Source organism: Pipistrellus hanaki (genome assembly GCF_964339955.1).
Source record: "Pipistrellus hanaki genome assembly, chromosome: 3".
Taxonomy (NCBI): domain Eukaryota; kingdom Metazoa; phylum Chordata; class Mammalia; order Chiroptera; family Vespertilionidae; genus Pipistrellus; species Pipistrellus hanaki.
The window spans coordinates 123,063,679-123,086,808 of NC_140505.1; the positions used below are offsets into that span (position 1 = coordinate 123,063,679).

A 23,130-nucleotide genomic window follows, 5' to 3' on the forward strand; every position below is an offset into this window, starting at 1 on the left:
ATAGGTCAGAAACATCAACTCTGTGGTGAGATAGTCTGGCTTTAATTTATGAATTAGTTACTGTGAAACCTCATACAATTTAATTATCTTTCCATTTTCAGTTTCCTTATCTGAAAACTGGGATTAATAATGGTCCTTATGGCATAGTGTTGTGAGGACTGAAAGAATGAATATGTGCATAAGGTACTGAGAATGATGACTAGAACACAGTAAGGGCTACATATGAACGATTGCTGTGGACTTCTCCCTCCTCTTTGGAATACTTCCTTCACTTGCTTTCTAGATAAACAAGTTCTGGTTTTCTTCCTATATCATAGGCTGAAAAGTTTATTTTATCAGATGGACTCCTGACCCCAGTCTTCAATCCTCTTCTCTTTATTCACACACAGATTTTTGTGACTCTATCATGTCTAGTCTCATAATTTTTTATAATTCCTTTATGCTTACATTTCCAGAATTTTTGTCTATAGTCTACACCTCTCCCTTATACTCCAGTCCTGCAATTCCGATTATCTCCTTAAGATCTCCACTTAGATAAACTTAGCAGACATTTGCAAAATTCATATGTCTCAAGAGAACATTTGACCTCCTCCCTATTAAACCTGCTCATCCACATTCTTTTTCATTTCAGTAAATGAAAACATCTTCCTAACAGCTAATACTAACAAGGCTATGGTCTCCTCTCTGTTTTGCACCCTACTGCAGATCTAGCAGCTAATTATACACTACTCTAAATATATCTGGAATGTATCCTCCTCTCTTCACTTCACCAAGGTTGTCCAAGCTTTTCTCCAGGACTCCACGAATGCTTTCAATTTTTCTCACTGCAGTAGCCAGAGTGACCTTTTGATATGTCCGCCTGTTTATGTCCCTCCTTATAGAAGCTTCTCACCACTCCTGGAGTAAGCATCCAAAGTTCTTACCATGAAAATAGGGTCATACAAATGTCTGCCAGCTCTTTCACTGAATTATATCTTACTCTTATGCCTCCTTTCCTCTGATCCATCCCAATTGGAATATTTCTCTCTCTCTCTCTCTCTCTCTCTCTCTCTCTCTCTCTCTCTCTCTCAGAGGGGAAGGAAAAGAGAGAGCGAGGAAGAGAGAGAGGTGGGGAGAGAGAGAAAGAAAGAGGGAGAGAGGAAGATGGGGGGAGAGAGAGAAAGAGAGATGGAAGGAGGAAGAGAGAGAGAGAGGAGAGCAGAGAGGGGGAGAGAGAGAGAGAGAGAGAGAGAGAGAGAGAGAGAGAGAGAGAGATCAATGTGAAAGAGAAACATCCATTGGCTGGCTTCTGTATGCTACCCATCAGGGATTGAGCCTGAAACTTGGGCATGTGCCCAGACCAGGATTCAAACAGGCAACCTTTCTGATGCACAAGATTACACTCAACCAACTGAGCCACACTAGTCAGGGCTATTTGCTCCTTGAAATAAATCAGACAGGCTCCCAGGCCAAAACTCTTATCTTGCTCTTCTATGGGTCTGAAACACTCTACACAAAACCACCACAGAACTGCTTGTTCAATGTTGTCATCAGAGTGAGGACTCCCTCCCTCAGAATCTCATTTAAGTTTGCAAAAATATGACATCTATACCTCTTTTTTATTCTTTTCTGATTTATTTTTCTCCACTATCAGCTATCCAATAACTGTTATATATTTTAATTAACTGTTAATCATCAATCTGATCTATCATCTCTAGAATATAACCTTTAAGAGGCAAAGACTCTTTGGTGTATTCTGTCCTCTGCTATATATATCTACGGCCTGGAAAAGTGCTAAATAAATATTTGTTAACTACAGTAAAAGGGTTTGGGATTGATGGGTATTGAATCAAAAGACAATGACCAAATTAGTAAATAAAAAATTAACAGAAGTATTTTATTTAGTTATATGGTAATAACTAGTGAAGGAAAGTTACCTCAGTGTAGCTAGACTGAGTTTGGAAAGGTCTGAGCATTAGGTTGTTATTTTTAATTATAAGGATGCCATTACTTTGAATAACATTTACATAGTGAATTAAGTAAGTAAAATGGACAGAATTGATCAGAGAAAGTGAGAAAGGAGGGAACAGTGATGAGGTTCATCAGGTTTCTAATGTGGTCAATGCATTTTATGTAACACATGAGATTGGATCTAACAGCAGGAGGAAATAGAATAGTTATCTGTGTCTATTATATGCTAAGTTTTAGGCTAACTAGGAGGAGATTTATACACAGGTAATCTCTTCTCAATATCAATGAGAGGAAGTTATCATCATTTCAATAGTAGAGGTTAGAACACTGGTATTTGAGGCTAAAGTCACTTGCCCAACATCATATCACCAGTAGTTGGCAGGCAGAATTCAAACCCTTGTTTGCCTGACTCTAAAATAACCAAAACTGCATTAATGCTGCTTCATCTATAATAACAGAAGTAAAGTGGTTGTCATGCTTTTTAAATAGCGAATCAAAACATAGAACATAAGCAAAATGTGTGTGTACACATACATTCTTTTAATATTCTTACACTCTAAATTTCCTAAATGGCTCAAATAAAGAGCAAATTATTTCTCTTCAATTATTTTTCTTTAGGGGTGATACTATCCTGCTTTTTAAGTAAAGATTCATGCCGAAACTGGTTTGGCTCAGTGGTAGAGCATCGGTCTGTGGACTGAAAGGTCCCAGGTTCGATTTCAGTCAAGGGCATGTACCTTGGTTGCGGCACATCCCTGGTGGGGGGTGTGCAAGAGGCAGCTGGTCGATGTTTCTCTCTCATCAACGTTTCTAGCTCTCTGTCTCTCCCCCTTCCTCTCTGTAAAAAATCAATAAAATATATTTTTAAAAAATGATTCATAAATGTTCTTTCAGTTTTGTTGTGTTTAAAGTCTGGTTGATTCACTGACTTTTTGAAGAGCCTACCACAGGGCACAACACAGCGCTGAGTTAAGCAGCTAATAGAAGCCAGGCTCCTGAGGGCTTAAATTACCAGTGCCTTCCTGTCACCTTAAATTAAACTTCCTCATATACTTTACAGGATTTATAACCGCAGGCTGGCAAGCCATCCCAGTTTCACAGTGAATCTCCCAGAAGGACACCATGCTTCCGGAAAAGCGAAGGGCAAATACCCTCTGTAGGGAGAGGGTTCCAAGAGCAACGTGGGTGGCAGGGGTCACTCGAGCCCTGGGAAGGGACTGAGAAGGGAATCGACAATTTACTCAAAAAGCATGCTCCCACAGATTTGCAATCTGACCTGTGAGTTCTATAGGAAAAGTTCATCTGAATTGCAAGTGGATTCATTCTTGGTTTTCTTCCACAAAATAAAAAGCAGAAGAGCAAATATGATCTGTGGAGACCACAAGCTCCCCTATTCCCAAAAAGCTCTTGTTTTAGTTCATGAAGACTTACATCATTACTACCTTTAGCACTTCTATCATCTACCAATGTGATTTGTCACCTATCTCCGCTTTCACATTCAAGTTTTTTTTTTTTTTTTTTACTAGTGCATGCTTTCATTTTGCAAAATATATAAAGTACTTGCTCATGTGATTCAAATTATTTAATGATGGGATGGAAAATCATTTAGTAACCTGGATCAAAATTAAACTGGAAGGCCCACATTTTAAGGAAAATCACCTCCCTTTAAAAAAATTAACAAATAAAAATTATCTTTTACATATGCTATCATCCTAACACCTCATATGTATAACCAGACCTTAGATATGAAACATATTTTAATTTTATAATTTTCTTTCACTATAATCTTTATTAGATATTCTTTAGCAAGTTGTACATTCATAGCATGCATTCTGCTCATGGCTAGCTGCACTCATGCCAGGCACTGTATGGTTTTGGTGAAATTCAACTTTCTGTTATCTTAATGTCAGCTAGAACTCTAATTGTCCAAAGCAACAACAAAAGCAAACAGAATATATGGAAAAGTATTATTAGCAGAAGTATTCTGAATACCTACAACATATTTATTGATAAAAATTAGTTTTCTGATTTTGAAAATTATAGAATTTATTTCTACCTTGTTTTTCAGAATAAGAAATAGTATATCCTTGATCACACAGTTAAAACTTATAAAAATAACTCTGATTTCAACTCCTCACTTTATATGAAAATATTTCTCATATTTCCTAGTTGATTGGATAAAGTATATTTAATCTACTCTTTTCAAAACAGGAAAACAGAACAAATTGGTTTTGCATTTACTGTATTAAGTAAATGCAAATAGGATGCTTAACATTATGTAATATAGCAAGATATTTAATATTTACCCATGTAACATTCTTCTGGATATCTCTGATATAGAGAAAACTAAGTTTTATGTTCAATATATTAAAAATATTAATAATTGATGACTTAACTAATCAAGTCTTTACCACTAAAAGATAAGCAAATATTTCCCCATGTGAAGGATTTAAAAAATTTTAAATTTGAGCCCCACATTTATTTTAGCACAGATGCAACAGTGTATAATTCAAGTCCAATGATAAAAGTGATTGGTGATTAAGGAACAAGATTGTCTTTACATATAATCAATTTAAATCACATATACAAGGCCATTTGGGGATTAATTCAGAAGCATTTGGCTTTCAATAGTTTATTCCCCTTGTAAGATTAAATTTTATTCACAAGATGAGGGCAAATTTTTATATTAATATTATTTATTAACCAAATGAATTAGTAATCTGGACATTTTAAAGACAATATTTTCATGTTGGATTAGTTGTATCATTGATATTTTTACCAGGCTGTAATAAAATTTTTAAAAAAGGGCAGACTATACTCTATCAGCTGAAAATTAGATACATCATTTCTGAATACTAGATCACTTATCATATTTGGCTTGTCTAAGCAAGACAAGACAGAGAAGGAATGAGTTGTAAACATGAATGACTTTAAACTATCAGTGACCTTCCAAAGCCCAAGCACTTTGCTCTATAACCTATTTACTTTTTTCAGTAGCAAAAATGTATCAGAACTTGTAATCTGCTTTGTCACCTCACAGAACTGAAATCACACATCAGTGAAGGAACAGTATTGCATAGAGGTAGCAACAGAGACAGCAGTGAATTAATGAATAACAGCAGAAAGCAAAGGAACCTAATAGCTATAATATATTTACTAAAAAACAAAGGCTATAATCAAAGATCAATTAAGATAGAAGCAAGCAGTACCATGCATCTGGGTAATTTATGATGTATACATTTGAAAACATAACTATAGTTCAATATCATGACCATTCAAAAATCAAGAAATTTTTCAATTGTTTATATCATACTAGTTTTATAAATATATGCAAGTTTAATTTAAAATGGCAATTGTAATTTTAAATCTTATAAAGAGTTCTTACTTAAATTGGAAGCAGTTATAGTACAGATTCTTACAATAATTCTAAATACTTATTATATGGCCCTGGCCGGATAGCTCAGTTAGTTAGATCATCATCCTGATAAGTCATGGTTATGGGTTCAATTCCCAAGTAGGGTACATATAAGAATCAACCAAAGAATGCATAAATAAGTAGAAAAAAAATCCATATTTTTTTTTCCTCTCTCTGCATTTCTCTTCCCCTTCCTCTCTCACTCAAATCAATAAATAATAGTAATAATAATAATAATAATGATAATAAGTTATTTTATTATTATGGTAGTTCTTGGACTACAACAAATGACTAAAATATAAAAATATTGCTGTCCCCTAGAGAGGAGAAAGTGCTAATAATAAACAATCCTATATAATAAAAGGCTAATATGCAAATTGACCAAACGGCAGAACAATTGGTCACTATGATACACACTGATCACCAAAAGGCAGATGCTCAACACAGGAGCCCACTGGTGGTCAGTGCGCTCCCACATGGTGAGCACCATTCAGCCATAAGCTGGGCTCAGGGCTGGCGGAGCGCAGCAGCAGTAAGGATGTCTGACTGCCAGCTTAAGGATGACGGTGAGTGGGCCTAAGCCATCAGTTGGGCATTTCCAGTAGGTTCCCAGACTGAGAGAGGGTTCATGCTGAGGGACCCTCCCCCACACAAACCCCAGTGCATGAATTTATGAATTTTGTGCACCAGGCCTCTAGTAAATATAATAAATCAGAGGCCCGGTGCACAGATTCATGCACATTGAAAGTAAATTAATTAGAAGGTGGCTGGCAGGGTGAAACTGGGTGAGACGGGTTGGGCACGCCCTAGGCTGTGTCTACATGTACCAATAGACTCCAGTCAGACAAATGTATACCTGTGTGTATATAAACACACATACACAATCACTCACACACACAATCTCACATCAGAAACAGTATGTATTCAAACACTCAAATTCCTGTTTCTCAGAACTGAAATTTTTGACCGATTCAGTGATTCAGCCCATCAAATGTGTCAACGAAAGATACCTACACAACTGGAGAGTAGGATTCAACAGCACATTCTAAACAATAAAGGAATTTGCGGAAGGAAGAGACCATGCTATATTATTTAACAAGAAAGACACCACGCACTTTGATACAAACCATAATCATTTTTAGGAAACAAACATAAAATGTGTCACCTAACAAGTGATAAGTGTTGCTCATCCCACCAAAGAAAAGTGGTTTTAACGTCTACAATGTTAGTCAAATAATCCCATCTCATTGACAGAACTACATAAATATATATATATATATAAAATCACAAACAACAGTTTGTTAAAAACAAGCTGTACCTATAAGTTGATTTTAAACACCTGCCCTGCTTCCCTGCCTTACCTGGACTGCATGTCTTGCTGGGCTTTGGCCTGGCTGGCTTCTGCCTGAGGAGAGGTGTGAGGGACCCGTTGCTGGAGCTCCACTAGGGACTGGTAATACTGCTGCTGATGGTGCTGCTGCTGTTTGTAGCGAGACAAACTGAAAAACAGCCCTAGAATGGCTTTTAAGTTTCCATTTCTTATTTCTGCATCAAAGGGAAAATATAAAAACAGTATCATACGGAATGAATGTGGTTTTATTTTTATATTTTTATAAATGACATTCTAGATGCCATTCCCTTAGCTAAGACTGTATCTACAAAGAGAAAAATGCAACTTGACTCTCTCGGTCACAGTTTCAAACAAATCTGAATTTCTAACACGTGAACATTTCTAAATACTTGGAATTTCAGGGAGAAAGGGAAGGGATGGAGAGCACAGAGAACAAAGTTTCCTTGAGTGATGTTCTTTGCTGACCGAACTACACTTTTCCTAGAGTTAGCTTCTTGGAAATGGATGGGCTCTCTGTCTCTGTCATTTGATTCAGCACTCTCCTTCCCTCACAAATACACACAGCTGTTACCAAAACTGTGGTGGCTATAAACCGGAGAAAGAAAGTCACTTAAATGTCATTGTCCCTGAATTGTAAGTAATGAGGGGTTGAGCGCATCTTATAATAGCAATTGAATTTATAGCAGTCAACATGCCTTCTAAATTACCCATCAAACAATTTATTAAAATACATTATTTATGCTCAAAAGCTGAGTACATCATAGGTATCAGTTTTTAATGGTCCAATTCTTTTATTTTTAATTCATGGTACATATCAATAAATAATAAAGATCAATGTACTCATGGATTTAGACAACATAATTGAATAAATGCAAATAAAAATCCTAATTCTAACACATGAGTCTCCTGAGTAAATTTCCTAATATTGAATAAAAAATTAAATGCACAAAGTAAGCTACAATCTGAGACTAGATTTTTCTCTTGTAGTTATAATTTTAAAATTAGGAAAAGAGATGGAAGTAAAGCTTAAAATAAGGCTATCCTACTAGCAGTCATATTTTAAATAAAATTTGATATTGGAAATAAAGCACGTTCCCTGTGAGATCAGATTTTGATGTCTCCTTCATAGAGTTTAGGAACATTAATAAACTATTTTGAATTCTTGCTCTCTGATGGTGCATACAAACCATGCAGTTGAATTATTCATATAAAATGAGACTGAGTTTTTCTTCTATTTGTCTTACCTAAACATTCCTCACAATTGCCATAATACAGAACAGTTGGTTTGATCAACATAAGAAAGTATTTTCTTCTGTAAGCCTGAATGATCTTAAAGAGTTTTAAAATTTGTCTTGTTTTATTATTATGCATGTTTAACTACTTTAGATACTTTTGAAAGTCATTTTGAGCATTTGTGTATTTTAGAAGATAAATTAATATCAATAGGTTTATGTTAATAAAGGATGTTATGTGAGAAGCAATATATATGATGGCAGCATTATTTAGCTTGCTTTTAACCACAGATAAGTAAAATATTATCTTGGAGAATTTCCTCAAATTTTATTCTAAGTAACAGAACCCCCAGATAGGTTTGAGCCTACGTTCTTTGGCCATTAAATATGTAATTTAATATCAGACATAAAATATAAATATAATAAAAATGTAAAATAAAAGAAAATTTAAATATAGAAGAAAATTGAGAAAAGTAAATAATTCTATTAAATGCTTGTTATGTTTGAGAAAGCCATACAATTCCTCTTTTTCCAATGATAGCAAAATTTTAAAATATAGAATTGTCTAACATTTCTAGTACCTGTGGGGATGAAATCCTTTTCAGAGCAAACTGATCATAGTAGAAACATTAACCAATCTAAATGGTCCAAGTGTTTGACAGCAGCTAGTAGAACTTTTTATGTAATGATTAATATTCTCATTAAAATGCTTGTTGTAGATGCAGGTCTCAAAAGACTTGCTTTCATAACTTTAACCATTGCTTTTTGTTAGCAGTTACTTGAAAAATTTTCCTAAGTATGTATATGGAAGAAACAGACAGATTCAGAAAAAAAAATGACAGAACTAGTTCAGTCTTTTTCAACTTTTCTATATTTACCTTTCATGATGATCTTTTAAACCTTAATGACGTTAAAGCCTTTGGAATTATTGAATACTGTTAGTGATAATTATCTTAGAGCTCATGATGACTTATTTAAAATTACCAAATATTTAAAGTAGGATTATGAACTTGATCATATTAGAGAAATGTTATTGATAAAATATTGAAATATTAATTACACTATTATTACCTATATTTAGGTCCATATATTTATTATCCAGCATCATCCATCCATCCATTCCTCTAGTTAAGACTCTTAAAAATACTATACACTGGTAATATCATAAAGCTGCTTTGTTAATTTTCTCCCCTCCCATATACTTAGTAATGTAAAGAGCAGTTAATTAAAGCACACATTAATAACCACTGCATTTATGTTCCTCTTAGTGTAGAAACTCTACTCATTTTCTTTATTGTATTGAGAAGCTATGAACTCTCAATTTATATTTCTTGCATTATGAAAAAATCTTTTACAAACATGGCATCATTTGCAACAATCAGACTTTTTCTTACCTTCAGCAGATAGACCCTGGACATTTACTCCTCTGGCTGCCAGAAAACTAAGGCAGACGTCAACATTCTCAATCTGTAACACGAAAAGCAGTGGAAAAGCAACTTAGAGGATTGTTTTCAAATAAATAAATGAGCTAGAATGAAACCGGAGAGAAAGAATGAATACTTTACATTCATTTCATACTAGAGATCTTTACCAGAATTTCACTAGAATTATTTTGGCTAATTACAGAAGGAAAATAAAGCTTGCACTGTCCAGCTTACAAACAATTCATAAAGGCCTGGGCATTCTTACAGATCAGCAACCCACCTACTTTACATAAAGCTTGATTTTTATGACCCACAAGTGAGATTGCTTCACAAAGGAATCTCAACTAAGTCATCCATAAAGTTGGAGACTCTGATTTGTGTGAGTTTTGGAATGTTAGGATGTGGGTATTTGAGATTCAACAAGTGATATTTGGTAAGTATGCCTAAAGATACATAAAATGGACAAAAGGTTGATACAACCTGAGCAGAATGAAGCATGGTCTCATCCTAAACCACAGGAAATCTTCATTTTAAAAGCTGTATTTGTATTTCTTACAGTTGAGTGATTCTTGGATTAAATATAGGTATTGCCTTTGGAATTTAAGAGTGATACCATGGCTTTTAAATAATTTCAATATGATAAACCAGCTTGTAACAACAGAATTACAAGATGGTTATCATATTGAAACTACAGATTTAGGTTAATTCACAGGTTGGTCTCTATAGTGGCCATTGTGTTTGACAGCAAAGTTAAAAATCTAAGTCTTTTTTTTTTAAAGAGTGTAGGGAACTAGAAAATTTCAGTTCTTTATAAATCCTCTCCCTGAGTTTTTTGGTATTCCATAAATCTTGAATTTCTAAAGTAAATAGGAGATCTAAAGTAAATATTTGGCTCCCTTTTTTTAAATTGGATTGTTTTGTCTTCCTTTTGTTAAGTTGAATTAGTTCCTTATATATTTTGGAAATTAACAACTTATCAGGTGTATCATTGGCAAATATGTTCTCCCATGCAATTGGCTCCCTTTTCATTTTTCTGATGGTTTCTTCTGCTGTGTAGAAGCTTTTTATTTTGATGGAGTCACATTTGTTTATTTTCTTCTTAGTTTCCTTGGCCTTAGGAGATGTATCTGTAAACATATTGCTACAAGAGATGTCTGAGATTTTGCTGCCTATAATTTCTTCTAATATTTTTATGGCTTCATGACTTACAGTTCAGTCTTCTATCCATTTTAAGTTTATTCTTGTGTATGATGTAAATTAGTAGTTTCATTTTTTTGCATGTACCTGTCCAATTTTCCCAACACCATTTATTGAAGAGACTGTCTTTATTCCATTGTATGTTCTTCCCTCCTTTGTCAAAAGGATCTAAATAGACATTTCTCCAAAATGGATATACACAAGGCCAAGAGACATATGAAAAAAATTCTCAAAGTCACTAATCATCCGAGAGACACAAATTAAAACAACGATAAGCTATCACCTCACACCTGTTAGAATAGCTATCATCAACAAATCAACAAATGGCATGTGCTGCCACGGTGTGGAGAAAAGGGAACACTAGTACAGTGCTGGTGGGAATTCAGACTGATGCAGCCACTGTGGACAACAGTGTGGAGTTTCCTCAAAAAAGTAAAAATGGAACTTCCATTGACACAGTGATCCCAATTCTAGGAATATATCTTAAGGAATCTGAAACACCAATCAGAAAGACTATGTGCACCCCTGTGTTCATAGCAGCACAGTTTAAAATAGCTAAGATTTGGAAGCAACCTAAGTGACCATCAGTAGATGAGTGGATAAAAAAATAAAAAAATCTGTGGTACATTTACATCATGGAATATTATGCAGATATAAAAAAGAAAAGGGATATTTTTTGAGACAGCATGGAGTGACCTGGAGAAGATGATGATATATGAAATAAGTGTGTCAGAGGAAGATAAGTATCAAATGATCTCATCATATGATCTTGATTTCTCTCTCCTCACTCTCTCTTGCTTGTGGGATATAGAGATGTTTGTTGAGTTTTCACAGGCATGTTTATTTGTTTGTTCATATGTGTGTGTGTATATATATATGTGTGTGTGTGTGTGTGTGTGTGTGTGTATAAACATCTCATATATATATCCTCACCCGAGGAGATGGTTTTTTAATTGATTAGAGAGAGAGAGAAAGGGGGGAAAGGGAGAGAGAAAAAGACATTAATGTGAAAGAGAAACATCAATGAGTTGCCTGCCATATGTGCCCTGACCAATCTTTACTTACTGCAATTATATTTACAGAGCTGAATTTAGCCTGCAATTGAAAAACCTCTGTTGCCTCTTGGATTCTCTAAAATTACTGCAATATAGAAAGTTAAGTGACTGTAAACCTGTAAGCAGGCATAACACTTCACAGACTGAGTTCCCTCTACAGACACAATGAATTCTGGTAAGGGCACGTCTCAAGTGCTAGGTACTGCTTTGGGAGTTATACTTAGAGAATGTCTAGAAGAATATGAACTGTTCTTATCTTTCTTCTATTTTTCATGATAAACTTGTACTTTTAGTGTCATTATATAAATAAATTAAATAAATGTAATGTCAACTAAAAATAAAATAGATAAGATGGCTCAGGTTAAGCAAACACCCACCCTATCATAAAATTTAAATAGTTATATAGATTTTAGCCCACAATTTCAATCACATATAAAGTTGTCTGGTGAATTAAAATGATACATAATTTTGTATTAATTAAAATTGATTAAGATGTTGATTTTCACTCTGTGAAAGAAAAAAGCCACATGCTAACCTGACAAGCTCAGGGAAGGCCTGCGTGGCAGTCTTGCAAACCCAGAGACCTAAGATAACCACAAAAGATGGTTTGAAAATTAAAATATCTAACAGGTTATAGTAGGTAGTCATGTCCCAGATATTTCCCAGACAAAGATCAACTTTGATCTTTTTACTGAGCCCATTTGCCTTTCTGACTCTAACATATCTGTGAGATGTCTGGGTAACTTGTAACTTCCCTTTTTTCCGGAGCCCCTGGGGAACAACCAAATGTGGTGGGCACCAGGACAGATGCCTCAAATTCCTTCTTTATCATGTTAATTGTTCCTGCACTCACCTGAGTACACGTCCATCATTTTACTTTTTATCCAATCCCAGGAGTTTCCCACCACTTTGCTTTCTCCCGCCTCCTTACTCCATCACCAATGAATTTCATGTAACTCACCTATGTCCCTCCTTTGATTTCGGTGTATAAATAGAGAAATGTAACCCGCCTTTCTTCGGAGCATTATCTCAATCCGTTGAGGTTTTGCTTCCCGGCAATTGTCGACAGTTTTGGCTCAAATAAACTCATTAAAAAATTCTTTACAGGTTTCAATGGTTTTTTTCGTTAACAACTCAATTATCAGTTCACTCCTCTCTTCCTTTCTCAAAGAATTCGGCTGGTGGACACTAGAGATCTTTTCTATTCACCTGGTACCTGCTATGCAGTATTGTCAGCTTTTTATTCATTCCCACGTGAGCAGACCCACTACCTTTCTTGTAGATAAACAGAGAAAATTACAATATGGAGGACTTTTTATTCCTTCTTTTAGAGTAAGTTTGTGGCTGTACAAAGCCTGGCTCATTTTGCAAAGAAAGAGAGAACTTCCTCTCCAGTTAATCCCACTATTTCAAGGAATTTATTCCAAAGGGATAATGAGACAAACACTTCAATGTTCACAAAAGCACTCCAATGTTCACCAAAGAAATTTACTTGAGATTGCTAATAATACCAAATTAGAATCAACCTAAATACCCACAAAACAACCTAAATATTACAACTTAAATAAAGTATGGTGGAGAGCAATCCAGATGGTGGATTAGAAAAAAATTTGCATTCATCTCTCACCACCACATAAAAAGTATAACTAGGTTATAAAACAGGCCACCTAGGCAACCATCTGAAGTCTAACTGAAGAGAAGTCTTATAACTAAGGATTTACAAAAGAGAAGTGGAGGGTTTTAACCTCATGCAGGGCTCAACTGTCCAGAGAACCAGTGCCAGGAAGAAGAGCCCCTATAGCATCAGGCAGTGAAATCGGTGGGGATTCCATCTGCCTGGGAGAGATGGGAGCCTGCTGGAAACCCAGGGGTCCTCTTGAAAGGGAAGTACACAAAATCCAACTTGCAGGCACTCACCCTGGTTCTGGTGAGAGGATAGCAGCTCAGAGGATGCTGGAGTCACACCAGGGAGAGAATGAGTTGTGTGGCTTCAGGGAGAAGACAGCCGCCAATGTTCTTGTACAGAGTCTCCTCACAGCCCACAGAGGCCATCTTTGCCATCCCCAGCATTCCCCTCAAGGCATTTGCCTTGAGAGCTGCACTAGCCCCACCCTGACAACTCCCTGAGGCCCTACCCTGCCAAGGGCCTAGCCTGCATTGCATTTCTTTCCTGAGAAACTCTAGAAGAATTCCAGGCAAGCTCAGGTGGGGGGGAGGGGTATGTGCCAGAGACACACAGAAAGAAACTGAATTGTGTGGCTTTAGGGTAAAGCCTATTTTCTCAGTGACTCCAACCATTCCTGTGTTGGGACTGCTCCCAGGCATTAGCCTAGAACACTGCACTAGCTCCACCCTGATAACTCTCTGAGACCACTCCCCAACAAAAAGGTCTGAAGGCCACAGGTGGGTGGTGGCTGGCCTCAGTGTACCCTGAGACTTTGGCTGAGTGGCCTCCGATCCAGACCTAGAGCCGAGTTTGAATCAGTATTAACCTGGTGAATGCCACTTGCCCCTACTTGGTACTTCCCTGAGAACCTGCCTCATAAACTCATGTACTGCCCAGGTTCTTTCAGTGGCTGAGCCTAAAAGACTGCCAGCAGGCAATAGTGGGTCTACCAGCAGGCAGTGGTGGCTCTAGGGGTGCCTTGGGCATTTTGATGACCTGATCCAGGCCTGGATCTGTATGCAGCTTGACCCTCACACATACACTCAGACACACACCTATTAACAGGGATAGAAAAAGATTTTTCATGCAAATGCAGGGCTGGGAGGGGGGCGGGAGCTGGGGTAACAATACTCACATCAGACAACATAGACTTTAAAACCAAGGCTATAGAAAGGACAAAGAAGGAAATTACATAATGATAAAAGGAGCAATCACAAAAGAGGATGTAGCTTTGTAAATCTTTATGCATCCAGCACAGGAGCACTTAAATATATAAAACAAATGTTGATGGACATAAAGGGAGAGACTGACAGTAATCCAGTCATAGCAGGGGACTTTAGCACCCCAATGACATCAATGGATAGATCTTCCAGTTAGAAAATCCACAAGAGAACAGTGGCCTTAAATGACACATTGGATGAGATGGATTCAATTGATATTTTTAGAGCATTTCATCCCAAAGCAGCAGAATATACATTTTTTTTTTCAAGTGCACATGGAACATTTTCCAGAACAGACCACATGTTAGGCCATAAAAACAAGTTTCAATAAATTTAAGAAGATTGAAAACATATCAAGCATCTTCTCCAATTATAATGGTATGAAACTATAAATCAATTACAAGAAAAAAATATAAAAAACACACAAAAACATGGAGGCTAAATAACATGTTACTAAAACAATGAGTAGGTTAACAATGAGGTCAAGGAAGAAACCAAAAGATACGTTGAGTCAAATAAAATTTCATAACCCCAACTCTATGGGTCAGGCTTAAGAGGGAAATTTATAGCAATATAGGCCTATCTCAAGAAACAAGAAAAATGGAAAATAAACAATGTAAACTTATACTTAAACTAAAAAAAGATCAACAAACAAAGCCCAAAACAAGCAGAAGGAAAGACATAATGAAGATTAGAATAGACATAAATGAAATGGAGTCTAAAAGGCAACACAAAAGATGAATGAAACAAATAGATGGTTCTTTGAAAAGATAAACAAGATTGATAAAAAAACCTTTAATCAGACACATCAAGAAAAATAAAGAACCAAATAAGTAATATCATAAATGGAAGAGAAGTAACAACTGACAGAAATACAAAGGATTATAAAAAACTACTATGAGCCGAAACCGGTTTGGCTCAGTGGATAGAGCTTCAGCCTGCAGACTGAAAGGTCCCAGGTTTGATTCCTGTCAAGGGCATGTACCTTGGTTGTGGGCACATCCCCAGTAGGGGGAGTGCAGGAGGCAGCTGATTGATGTTTCTCTCTCATCAATGTTTCTAGCTCTCTATCCCTCTCTCTTCCTCTCTGTAAAAAAATCAATAATATATATATATATATATATATATATATATATATATATATATATATATATATATATATATTTTTTTTTTTTTTTTTTTTTTTAAAGAAACTACTATGAACAACTATATGCCAACAAACTGGACAGTCTGGAAGAAGTGGATAAATGAATAGAGACCAATTACAACTAATTAAATCAAAGCAGTAATAATAATACCGTGTTTCCCCGAAAATAAGACATCCTCTGAAAATAAGACCTACTTACAGGTTTCCTTCTGAGTGAAATATATGGAATCCCCCCAAAAATAAGGCCCCCCTTAGGCTAAACATGAGAGATTTGGTCTACTGATTCTGAAAGAAATGGAGTCACAAGAAATTCACCAGGAAATTCAGGAATTGGATTGTTATGATGATGTTCCAGAAGATGATGACATGATTGTCATTGAATAAATGAGTAAATTCTTGATAGTGTAGGATTCACAGTTTGTCTGGTTTGTGTTGACAACTACTGTACTACTGTACCGTATACAGGTAATAAATTTCCTTTATCTTCATTTAACAATAAATGTGTACCGTATTCTTCTTCATGGAAAAATAAGACATCCCCTGAAAATAAGACCTAGAGCATCTTTGGAAGCAAAAATTAATATAAGACACTGTCTTATTTTCTGGGAAACAGGGTAATAATAATTGAAAATCCCAAAACACAAGTCCTGGACCAAATGGCTTCACAGATGAATTATGCCAAACATTCAAAGAAGAATTAACACCTATCCTTCTCAAACTATTCCAAAAACTTTAAGAGGAGGGAAGATTCCCAAGATCAATTTATGAGACTAGTGTTATCCTAATTCCAAAACCAGCTAAAGATGCTGCAAAGAAAGAAAAGTATAGGCCGATATGCCTGATGAACAGAGCAGCACTCCACCAAATCACAGATGACACTGCCAACCACATGGCCCAAAATGCAGTTCACAGCACAGCCCAGCCTGGAAACAGTGGCTTTAGGAGCTGGGTAATGGTGTCACATGGCAACACCTGCCTTCCTCTCCCTCCTGCCTAGCCACCTTGGAGTTTCTTCAGGCCAGGGATACCACTTGCTTTACAGCCAGGTAGAAACATTTATGCTTTAACCAAATGTCTGTGAAGTGTTTTCCTATGCCTCATCTCATTTGATCCTCACAGAAGTCCTAGAGTAGGTAGATTGGAGATTCAGTAGAATCCTATTTTCTTTTTATTAGTCAGAAAACGGAGACTTAGAAAGCTTAGAAACTTGACCCAAATGAAAAAGAAGAAATTGTGGACCTTGAAAATGGCTTCAGGTTTTCTCATTGTGCAGAATTTAGTTAAACACTGTGGCAGTTAAATATTTTACCCTTTTTTTTTCTCTCTGTATGACCTGCTTTATGTTGATATTTACTGCTGTGTTTCTGACAATTACCTGAAAGAGATGTTGGGGTGTTTCACTGGGCTGGAAAAGTTTAGCTAAATCAGAAATCAGGTCTATTTAGTAAGTTTATCCTATATCTATAAAAGGCTAAGTTGACTAGTGCATATGTGACACATATAAAGCTCTCACTGGTGCCAATTGCACACAGGTGTTTTGATATGTCATTGTCGATTGTGAATTTGTTTGACACTTCTATTATAGAGAGGGGCAATAGCACTATTAAAATATTTCTTCTAATTAATTTCCTTTCAATGTGCATGAATTTGTTCACTGGACTACTAGTACAAAATAATATCACATGTAAATGTGAATAAAAAACAAAAATTTAAAAATATAAAACATAAATAAATAAATATATCAGAGTATAACTAGGAAAACACAATTATTAGTTCATTAAAACATTGCCAGCCTCTTAAAAATATATATATAATTTTATAGGAGAGAGATAATTCCAATGTAATGCAAAAATAGTATGGCCAGAGAAGCACAGACAACTGGAAAGAAGCAAGAAGCAGGCAGAAGGGTTTATTCCTAGTTAGAGATCAAGGGGCAAGAAATGGAGAATGTTATTATTGTCTAAGATTTAACACACTTATAAAGACATTATGTTCTGAAATTTCCATTATTGTAGCATTTTAAAATGAGAAATGTGTTAGAAAATTAAATTGGCATGCTAAAGGTCACACAGACAGAATATGTCAAAAGCAGAGCCTATCTCATGAACCCCCAGATTTTGCTAGTCCCTAAAAGGTTGGGAAGATTTCAGCAAATAAGAGGATATGGTATGAACTGGACTGGAGAAAGGACCACAGTGTGAACTGGTCATGGCTGAGAAAGCATGGAAGCAATTCAGAGTAGCCGGAAATATTGAGAGTTGAAACTCATTTAAATCTGTCTCCACAACTTTCTTGTTTACTGCTGTGAAAATAACTCCAAAGGTTGGTGGCCTTCAATCAGTTCAAAGAACCTATGTAAGAGAGAGAAGGAGGAAGAAACTCTGAAGCAAGAATCTTGAAATCTGGAGAACAGTAGTGGCAGGAAAAAAGGCCATAGAGATAAACAGGGCTAGTCAAAGAGCATCTTCCATGCCCTGCTGAGGGTCTGCACCTAACCTTAAAGCAATGGGAGCTAATGGTATGTTTCAAGCAAAAGAAAGAAATGATCAGTGTTGCACTGAAGACATACCTTTTATATGACACATGCTACATACGCAGATTTATTGATAGTAAGTGTTTCAGAAATCAATTTCTATCATACTATCTATAACAAAAAAGCATAATATGCTAATTAGACCAGACAGCCAAACAGTGGAATGACCTTCTGGATGACCTTCCTGACGAAGCCATGTATGCAAAAGCCAAGGCAACCACAGTGGCCACAAGGACTGAGGCAGCTGGGGCTGTGAGGGCCAAGCCCCTTGCATGAATTTCCTGCATCAGGCCTCTAGTCTACAATAAATTCTGATAAAAAACAAAACAAACAAACAAAAAAAACCCCAACACTTATTTTTAGTGTATTTCATTTAAAAATAACATTTATAACATATTGACTTCATAACACACTAGGTGAACAGCTGCAGTTGGAAAACTCTACAAATATGTCAGGAATGGAAGCAGGAAAATGGTTTTGAAGCTACTTCTTCCTCCCCCACTCAACAACCTAGCACAGGAAGGAATTCATAGAGTTTTAACTATTTTTGTTAATTACTCCAAGTACAAAAACACTCATTCATTTTCATCATAAACTCTGGTAAATTAAATATTATTTTTCCTACTCAATAGAGGCTTACAGAGATGACATACTTTTTAGTAAGTTTGCACAATTAATAAGTAGCAGGGTCAGAAATAAAACTCAACCATCAGTATCTGCCTCATGATGCTTCCTTCCACTATAATTTAGACATTCTGACTGAGCTATTTCCAGCCTCTGACGCAAGCTCTCTACATGACTGACAGCTAGGAATATAGTGCCTGGCACAAAATAGGTGATCAATAAATATCTGGTTGAAAGTAAGGATGAAATTGTGTAGTGTGAAGATAGACAGAGGTAGTAAGCAAAATGCACTTGTTTCATACATATTCTAAGTTTACAAGGGGTGAATATTTCCAAATAATTGCTAAAATATCCTATGCATTTCTATATCTTGATGGATTGATAGAATGATTGATGGGGTCCCAAGCCAAGGAATGATTGCAGTCACCAGAAGCCAAAAGAGGCCAGGAATGGATTTTCCCTCCAGATTTCCAACCATAGGGTTGCTGCACCTTGATTTTGGCCCTGCAATACCTATTTCAGACCTCTGGCATCTAGAATGAGAGAGAGTACATTTCTATTGTTTTAATCCACCAAGTTTGTGATAATTTGTTACAGCAGCTGTAGAAAACTGATATTACCATCTACTCAGTAGAGCAGTAGCTATTGTAACTACAGTGAGCCTAAGGGTGAGCTGGGTTCTGCGAATATGCAGATTTCCAGGACTTGGCCTCTGTGTTTTTGATTTGTTGAGCCTCAGAGAAGGGGAGGTAAAGATACAGGTTGGTTAATTAACTATATGATTCACATCATTGCAATACTAGGCTGCATGTTTTCCTTTCCCACCCAAAGTCAGTGTTATGGGAAATGAAGAGGAGTAGAGGATAATAATTTTATTTAGCTCTTCAGTTGCCTATTTGTTTTAATTGCTCTCTGATTAGATAAAAGGAGTCAGCTTATTAATTAATCATTTTTGTATAGTAATTAAAAGTTTTCCAGTTAAATAAAACTGTGTGAACATACTCATTATGCAATTTACATATTATAAGAAATTGAGAAAGGTTTTACATTTTGGAAGCTTCAACTTCCTTATTTGTGAAATGGGAATAAAAATAGTTCCCACATATTATATTGTATGATAACAGAAGATGTTTATAAAGAGTTTGGTTTTATAGCTCCATATATATATATATATATATATATATATATATATATATATGTGTGTGTGTGTGTGTGTGTGTGTGTGTGTGTGTATGTATGTATATATATGTGTGTGTGTGTATATATACATATATATATATATTTATACTAGGAATGCTTTATAATAACACATACATGCAATAACAGAATTCTGTGTATATGTGCAAATAGATAAATGTATATATACAGATATGAAAAATTTATTAGGATTTTATCAGATAAAATTTTTGTCGCTAAAAGCCCTACTATTCCATTTTAACTGATTTGATAATTAAAGGATAATGAACATCATTCAATTTCATTGTCCATTATAGATTATATTAAATCTTCATTATGAGCTATGACTGCCAACAGAAAGTATTATAAATATAACATTAAAATTATGTTAGTATTCATTGACTTGAAGATATACTCAGTGAGTTTTTAATAAATTCCTACTTTTCAGTTTGTTTTAGAAAACAAAACAAAGAATTTTACTTACTCTTTTATTATAAAGCTATAAAATTGTCCTATAGTTAAATAATCTTTACATATAGGGCTAATGTTAGCTATAATAATTATTTGCCAAATGCATAATTTCACTACAAAAATCTATAAATCATTATTTATTTCACATGCCCATAATCCCTCCCAATCTAACCAAAGTTTATATTCCTGCTGTAAATAGGAGAAACAAGTATAACAGTCAAGAAAAAATGCCTATTTATATTGAAAGTTTGGAAATAATGGGGGGTAGGGGAGAAGGGACCAAAACACTGAAGAAGGAGAATGAGAATGTGATTGACATGCAGTCAAGAGTGATCCTAACATTGATGAACTCAGGGCCACCTCTAAAATTTAATGTTTCTATGCCATGGTTTCACAATATTCTTTGTTTGAAACAGGCTAATACAAATCAAGTGGGCAATACAATTGTAAGTGTAACAAGGCACATCACAATTTTTTGTGTGTCTATCCACAAGTCAGTTTAATTTAACTAATATTCAAATCATCTATATTATAAAAAGCCAGTGGCTGTAACACAGAACACCGCAATGACCAAACGGCCAGTCACCAGGAGGTGCATTGATGGGTCTTGTGGTGGCGGCAGGCAGGAATCTGGGTCCCATGGTGCAGAACTCTGGGTCTTGTGCAATTTCGTGCACTGGGCCTCCAGTTTAAGTATAATGTCATAAAGCAACTATCTTGGACATGTCAACTAATTTTAAAATAATTTATCTCATCAAAGATAAACTCTGCAAATGACTGTACTGAGATCAAGTGAACAATATTCCACCTATATCATTTCTTTTTCCCTTCCTTATTCAAGTAACTTTTAAAAGGGAAGTTGAAAAATATGGAGCTGTAAGTTCTTTTTAAAAAACTATAATTATAAAAAGATTGCAACAGAATACATTTTGTAATGCTAGGATTGATCATACTTTTTTGTTTACTGGGATACTGGCCTATTGGTGGGAAACAATTTATAGCATTTTCAGTTAAATTATAGGATAAAGAACATGCTAAATGTTTAGGAAAGTGTTTGATATTCAAATATATAGTATCGATAGGTGCCTCTTTAGACTGACAGCTGTCAAAGGGAAAGGTGGTTGGGGGATGCATGAAAGAAGGTGAAGGAGTTAAGCAAAAAACAATATATATATATGAAGGTCATCATAGACACAATTTAAATAGTGTGGTGATAGCCAGAGGGAAAGGGGATGGAGGAGGAGCGAAAGAGACTATGCTTGGGGTGATAGGTGACCATGCATTTGCCAGGAAGCCATATGGATCATGACCTGACAGGAGGAGGTTGCGCACCCAGGTGAGGCCCGAAGTGGAGATGGAGACAGAGACAGGGGGGCCTGTGACCTGCTGTATCCGGCTCGGGCCAGCCCCCAAAGCTGGAGTGGACACAGACAGGGACCCGGGGCTGGCCCACAGCCTCCGTGGCTGAGCAGAGGCCCAGAGAGGAGATGGTGTGCCTGCCTTCTGCGGAAGCAGTGTGGTTCCCTCCTGGCTCCCATGGGCACCAGTGTCTCGTTCTGCCTCCCAGGGAAGCAGTGGAAGCAGCGAGGCTCCCCACAGTGCTGTGGCTTCCCCGCCAGCTCCTGCAGAAGCAGCAGGCAGCCTATGGCGTGGGATATTGAGCAATGGGCTACTCGTAATAAATAAATAGTAGAAATGTTAACAACATTTATCAATTGTTATTATATGTACATAAAGGATATGAATTTCCCTCCAAAACAGAAAAAAGAAAAACCTTCTCTCCAAAAAGAAAGAGAAAAATGTACATAGAATCTAGAATTCAATAAAAAAAATGTAATTGCTTTACTTCAGTTTATATTTGTCCTACTAATGATACAAACTAATTTAAATACAATATTCCTAAGAAGAACCTTTAAACCATTTATTCTATAATACAACATTAATATAGAAAAGCATGCTTGTATGTCAATGTTTATTTAATATCCGAATGGTAGACCAGATAACTCCCATAAAAAATATAATTTCCAGCCGTGGTTGATGGCCCAGTAGTTGGAGTGTTGTTCTATCCCCCACACCAAAAAGGTTGAGGGTTCCATTCTTAGTCAGGGGACATAGGGCACATACCTAGATTCTAGATTGCGGGAGGCAACCAATTGATGTTTATTATCTCTCTCTCTCTCTCTGTCTCTCTCTCTCTCTCTTCACCATCCTCTCTCTAAACAGATCCTTGGGTGAAGATAGAATAGATAAATATAATTTCCATGTTGCTCTTGTTTTTCTTTATAAATTAGACTATATACATGGTATTCCCCCCAAAATGTATTTAAAATGTATGTATACATTTTTGGAGGATACCCTATATTTTAGGAAATATCATTCATGCCTTACTATGAATATAGTTTTAAAAGTTATAAAGACCCAAATACATCTTTAAGATAGAATGCTAAGCAGAACCATTGGTGTTTTGTTAAATCACTCTAGCAAGTCAGAGTTCCAATGGACTTACAGTTCTCATTTCCTCATTGCAGAAATAGGCAGGGACTTGGAGTATTTACTGAATTCTTATTCCTGGGTCACAGAGTCAGAATTAGAATTCCAGTGTCCATTGTTCTTTCAACACTTCCATGTTATTTCAATTGCTTCATTTGGACTTCCAATTATCGGTATAC

General features: G+C 36.0%; 1 protein-coding gene across 10 annotated transcripts in view; it reads right to left on the reverse strand.

The window, feature by feature from the left end:
• Positions 1-23,130, reverse strand: part of NAV3 (neuron navigator 3) — a 774,341-nt gene that overhangs the window by 205,062 nt on the left and 546,149 nt on the right. For all 10 annotated transcript variants that reach the window (XM_084876277.1, XM_084876279.1, XM_084876278.1 and 7 more), the window contains 2 exons: positions 9,343-9,415; positions 6,727-6,910 (listed from right to left, as the gene is read on the reverse strand). In XM_084876277.1, the coding sequence (XP_084732403.1) occupies positions 6,727-6,910; positions 9,343-9,415 (257 nt within the window). The remainder of the gene's footprint in view (positions 1-6,726; positions 6,911-9,342; positions 9,416-23,130) is intronic.